Raw genomic sequence first — 6,000 nt, forward strand, 5'->3', positions numbered from 1 at the left:
TCTCCCTACCCTGGGGTCTTGTGTGCATTCCTGGGCTTAACTGGGAGCATCCTGAGAGCAGCTCTAGCTCACTAGCTGTTAGCCCCAAGAAGCTGAAACAACAGATGGGGGATCAGGGTAGTGTAGGGGCATCCCATCTTGCCCCCTTTCCTTCAGCCATGACCCCATATGTAACAGGAAAGGGACGTAGGAGCTCCTATGCCACCAGAATATCCTCCTTTCACTGAACTGTTCTTCCATCCATTGCTTACTAGGTTGGCTTGATGGCAACACAGTGCAAAGCAACCATGATACACCCAAATATCCCAACCCACAAGCCTAATTTGGTCAGTCTTTTGAAATGTGTTGATCTCCAACTAGCAGCAAAAGCCATGGCTATGTATTACGCATCTTTATTGTATATTATTTTTAAAGAAAAGTTGCAAAAAAAAGTTATATGACTGTTAGAAATGGAAAAACATGTATTTTCTCTAGCTGTCTCATTGTCTAAAATAGAAAACAAAAAAGCCACTTCCAGTACATGTCTGAAATTCTAATGTTTTCAATATTAATTCTTAATACTGTTCTCTGACTCTGTTCTCCCCATTAGTGCCTGGAGATGAAAACTGCACCTCCCTGATCCCTGGGGCTGCAGCCATCTTCCTGGGAGAAGGGCAGGCAATGTTTTCACTATTGCCTTCCCCCAAAAGGGTAGATGGGGAGGATGGTCTTAAACAGAGTTCAGGGCCCGGTAGGACCCCACAATAGTGGAGGGTGTCTGGTCAATTAATCCTAACTAACATTACCCATTTTGGGAGCTCCAAACAGTGGCCTGCTCCAAGCACTTTTTATCATGAGGTTGGTGCAACTGCCTTCTGGATGGACTTCCCAACTCTGACCCTGCTCCAGTACAAGCAGGTATAACCCAAGATCAGCTTAGTCCCTGGTTTATAGAAAGCCCAGTTACACTTTCCACTCATTTGGAAAACTCCCATTGACTTATATGGGGCACAAGACCTCAGAGGCTTGGGCCCAGGTATTGTTTTGTATTGCATTGACATACCTAACATTTTGCAGGCTTTGTCAATTAGCTGCATTGTGATCTCATCTTTGTAAACTTCAAAAGTCAGAAATGTGTCCTGAACTCCTGCCTGGATTCTGAAACAAAAATGAGATTCATGTTGCAATATCATTCTAAACAGAATACGTTTAAGACCCAGCTGGCATCCCTTAATCACAGTTCTCCTATTTGCACCCCTCACTGTGGTACCTGAGAATGACCCTTCCCTTCATTAATGTTAACTGGATAGATGAGTACCTGTTGAGGACAGAATCTAAACGTAGGGCTCAAACCTGCAACCTTTGCTCATGTGAGAGGTCACATTGACATTGGTGAGACTTAAGTACGTGCCTAAGTGATTGGCTGAATCAGGATGTATGCTGTACAAGGCTGATCATATTATTTATTATGGTAGTTCCTATGAACCCCAACCTAGTATTAGTGCCCCATTGTGTTAGGCACTGTACAGATGACAGTATTGCTTTTGCTTTTGTTTCACTGGTTTACTGTACATTGTGGCACATTCTGATACATTCTTGGTTCTCTGTGGGCCTGAACCAAAACCTATTTGAGTCAATGGGAATCTTTCCATTGGTTCCAATGGACTTTGGATCAGGCCCTGTGCCTCTTGGTATCTACATTTGTTTCATTTTTATTTCTTTATATTAAGTAAAATTTCATAAAGCTTTTCAAGTTAAAAAAAGAGAGAGAGAGCAAGAGCAAAATCAATGTTTTCTATTACATTTAATTACTTTCCCCTGAGGCTCCTAGATTAAATTGATTTCAAAATAAGGGTGGCTTCTATTCAGCATAATTACTTTTCAATAATGATACAATGAGTCAGTGTGTCTATTGCACATATGTCCCTCGGACAAAACGTCATCCTTCATTATTTGGTCTAATACATGAAGTAATTAATATCCTAGGATAAAATGTTGCAGTGTAAAAGCCTTGACTTTGACTTAATAGGTATTTTTAATGATTGCTTACTGAATAATGAATACTTCAGCATTCATTCAACAGTGAGAGATTGGTATTCTGTGGTACTATATTCCTTTTTATACTTTCTCTTAATTTATTAAATTCCATAGGAATGCGTTACCTTAATTTTTCCCATGTTTCTTCACCATATTTTTCAGCCACCAAAAACTTCAGGCATGTGTTTATAAATCCATACTGCAAAAATAAATATAGGAATATGGAAAAATTATTTACAAAAGTGCCCTTGAATCATGCAAGCCCATAATATTTTAAATTCCACTGTTATAATATAATACAAAATAGAGAAATAACACTTTGCGCTCATTTAGTTCCTTTCAACCAAGTCCTTTACAAAGTTGAGTATTATTTATCCGTACATTTAAAAAAAATTTAGGGTAAAAAAAATTCTTAGTCCTGTTTTATAGATTAGGAAACAGGCAAAAGCAAGCTAAAATCTGTTCTAATACACTGATGTCAATCCAGATTCACTCCCATGGAGTGAAAGGAGTTAGTGCAGATTTACATCAGTGTAACAGAAAGCAAGATTAGCCCCACTGTTGTCTCAATTATTGTGTATGTGTTTATCTAGGTACCTATAAAATGGAGGTGACAGTGGATTAAAAAGGTGAGCAAACATTAAGTTATACAGATAAATAGTATCATTACAGCAATGATTACCTGAAGTTAGGGGCAGCTTTTGCAAATTGGAGACTTACCCAAATTCACATGGGCATGATCCAAAGCCCACTGATGTTAATGTTAAACCCACCTGTGAGAGGAATGGGGTTTGGTGTATGCCCATGGTGAGTTGGTGTGAGAATGGGAACTGCAGGGCCCAGTTGGCCCTCCAACCCCACTGCTTAAAATGATTAAAATCACTATTTTAGTATCAGAATTTACTTAGAAGAAAAGGAAAGTCCTCAGTAAGCATTTCTGCCACATTTTTAAATTTTCACAATGAAGGCCTGATCCTGCATTTCTTCAGTATTATCATTATACAGCAGGCAAAATCTGCAGGGAAGTCAATGGGAATTTTACTTGCTGCAGGTACTTGACAGAGCAGTGGGATACTGCATTGCTGCTGTGCAGGTCAATGGAAAGAAGCATCATTTCTGGGATTTGATAAAATGCACAATATTCACCAGTATGATCAGAATAGGGCTTGTCATGGAAACACATGTTTAAAGAATATATATATATATATGTTAACCTGTCAAAGTTAGTCACATAAATTCAGCCCAAGAAAACTTGTAAATCCACAGAAGCTATTCTGTTTGATTGACACTATTCCCCATAAGAGTTATGTCACCTATCAGTGGTTAATGTGCAGTCCATGCCAGGTCCAGGCAGACATTTGCATCTTGGCCAATGAATAACTTTCTAACCTTAATAAAGTGCCCGTCACTCTTTTTGAGGGACCTGGTCTAAATGTCTGTCTGTGACACCATCTCTCTATTCATAGCTCAGTGGTTTGAGCATTGGTCTGCTAAACCCAGGGTTGTGAGTTCAATCCTTAAGGGGGCCATTTGGGATCTGGGGCAAAAATTGGGGATCCCTCAGGCTTTAAGCAGGGGGTTGGACTAGATGACCTCCTCAGGTCCCTTCCAACTCTGATATTCTATGATTCTGTGTCCAACGCTGCATTTCTGTCATCCTCAAATTCCTATCAGAAATTGCCTTCTCCCCCACCCACGAGCTCTTGTGCGCCAAGTTTAAGCCCCCACCGCGCTCTGAAAGTGCGGGGTAGTGATGGGACTATTACAGGGCAGGGTTTGTCTAGAACAGTGGTTGACCCTTCAGTTACGCTCTAGCTCCAGGTCCCTTCGGGCACTGCAGTGAGGAGGAGCCTTTTTTTTGATTTCCGTTAAATCTGGCCTGTAGGTGGGATGGGGGATCTTTAGCTACTTCCAGAGCTGTTCCTGCGCTCCGGGCTGTACCGCGCAGCAACCCTGGCTGGGGGGAACCGAATGGCGGGGAACCAGCCTCAGACCCATCAGTGGCGGGCTCTTAGGCCAGGGCCGATGAAGGGCGAGAGGCGAAATGCCAGATCTGCCCTTCCACAGACACCCCCTAAGCTTCCCCGCCACGCACAGGGCAGGCTGGCTGCTGGCGGGGAATCCCCCAGTGGGGCCGGGGGTGGAAAGGGACCCAAGCGCCACTCACCATCCTGGCACCGAAGGCGCAGCGCTGGATCCCGCTGATCTCACCAGAGCCGGGCCCCTCGTTTAAAGAGGCGAAATCCCCCAGGACAGGGAGGGCTGCCCCGTCTCCATGGTACCTCGGGGTCCTCAGCGGTTCCCCTGCTCCCCACAAGCAGAGAGAAAGGCTTTAAGTCGTGGCCCATTGGCGGGCAGCCGTCTCCTAGCAAAGCCTCAGCAACCCCGTTCCCGGTGAGTCAGGCACCGCGACGGGTCTGGAGTCTCCATCCTCCCCTCTGGCAGTCAGGAGCCGCCGGCCATCCGCAGCCGGGCAGCGATCATCTCCCCGCAGCGGTCCGGGCCGGAGGAGCCGGCTCATGCTGGAGCTGCAGCGCCTGTCTTCCTCCCCCGCAAACGCCCATCCGCAGCTTTTCGGGCTTGCTGCCCCCGCGCAGCCGGGGCTGGGTGGGTGCCGATCGCTTGGCGCTGCGCTGGGCGGCGCTGGGGAGCCCAGGTCGCTGTCCAAGGGGCGCGGGTGCTGAACTCCTCGCTGCTCCGGAGCAAGCCCCGGTCATTCAGCCCTGCCGCCAAGGGCTTGGTGCCCATTCCGCCGTGCCCAGCGAAGCCTGGGGAGGGGGAGCCCCGAGTCTGCCAGCCCTGACTGCGACTGCTGGAGAACAGAGCCGAGCTCACAGGGGCGCGACTCCCTCTGCCCCTGTCCCGAGCTAATTCGTTTCACACGCGGCATGTGTACGAGGCTTCCGCAAGTGGAGTGGGCACTGCCGGGGCGCCAAGCCGACCCCATAGAAAACCCACACTTCTGCTTCAAAGCAAACCCGGAAGCGTGGAAGACGGAAGGCTTCGGCAGGGTTCTTCACTGCGTCTTGCTCTCTAAAAAGGGCTTTGTTTTTCCAGGCCTTCCGAGCCGCTTGTACAGCAATTAATTAGGCAGAAAAGGAAATTTACCAGCCCTTGCAGGAATGACAAGTAAGCCAGTAAAATGCAAACGAAGGCCCCATTACGATGGAGTTTTTCCAGTGATGTTTTTGTTTTCCTGATCAAGGTATCTTATCGCAAATTCTGGCAAACACCCTTACTGAAATCCTAAATTACAAGCTAAAATCCACCTGGTTTGATTAACATAGCTAAGAAGATCACCGGGCTTGCAATGCTTTTTTAATGACTCGTAGGTAATTGTTATTAATAAGTCAAGTATTGTATCAAAAACATTCACAGTGTGTTTTCATTCAAAGGATACTCAGATTTAGTTAGGAAAAATATATAATTTAAAGCTTCTGCATTGGACTTATTGCTGCAGTTACATGGGGGTGTGAGGGATAGCTCAGTGGTTTGAGCATTGGCCTGCTAAACCCAGGGTTGTGATTGTGAGCTCAATCCTTGAGGGGGCCATTTAGGGATCTGGGGCAAAAATTGGGGATTGGTCCTGCTTTGAGTAGGGGGTTGGACTAGATGACCTCCTGAGGTCCCTTCCAACTCTGCTATTCTATGATTCTAAGGGTTCCTGTAGCATTTATACACACATGCCACATTTCCTGGTGCACCATCAAATATTTATTTAAACATGGACTTGTAATAGAAGGCTGTTAATCAGTGTAAGAGCTAGAACCAATGCATCCGATGAAGTGAGCTGTAGCTCAGGAAAGCTTATGCTCAAATAAATTTGTTAGTCTCTAAGGTGTCTCAAGTCCTCCTGTTCTTTTTGAGAACATCTATACTGAGCTCCACTGTGAGCAGTACAGAGGCGATCGGAGTTTTGTGCGCTCAAGCAATTTTTCAGTCAATTTCATGCCTTGCCTTTCACCCTTTTACTTCACAGGGTAG

General features: G+C 45.6%; 1 protein-coding gene across 1 annotated transcript in view; it reads right to left on the reverse strand.

The window, feature by feature from the left end:
- Positions 1 to 5,187, reverse strand: part of LOC311526432 (guanylate cyclase soluble subunit beta-2-like) — a 30,581-nt gene extending 25,394 nt beyond the window's left edge. The window contains exons 1-3 of the mRNA XM_084639463.1: positions 4,184 to 5,187; positions 2,142 to 2,215; positions 1,043 to 1,137 (exon numbers count right to left, since the gene is read on the reverse strand). Coding sequence (XP_084495589.1) covers positions 1,043 to 1,137; positions 2,142 to 2,215; positions 4,184 to 4,186 — 172 coding nt within the window. The 5' untranslated portion in view covers positions 4,187 to 5,187. The remainder of the gene's footprint in view (positions 1 to 1,042; positions 1,138 to 2,141; positions 2,216 to 4,183) is intronic.
- Positions 5,188 to 6,000: the final 813 nt, after the last annotated feature.

Source organism: Lepidochelys olivacea, assembly GCF_965140295.1.
Source record: "Lepidochelys olivacea isolate rLepOli2 genome assembly, chromosome: 9".
NCBI classification, from domain to species: Eukaryota; Metazoa; Chordata; order Testudines; family Cheloniidae; genus Lepidochelys; species Lepidochelys olivacea.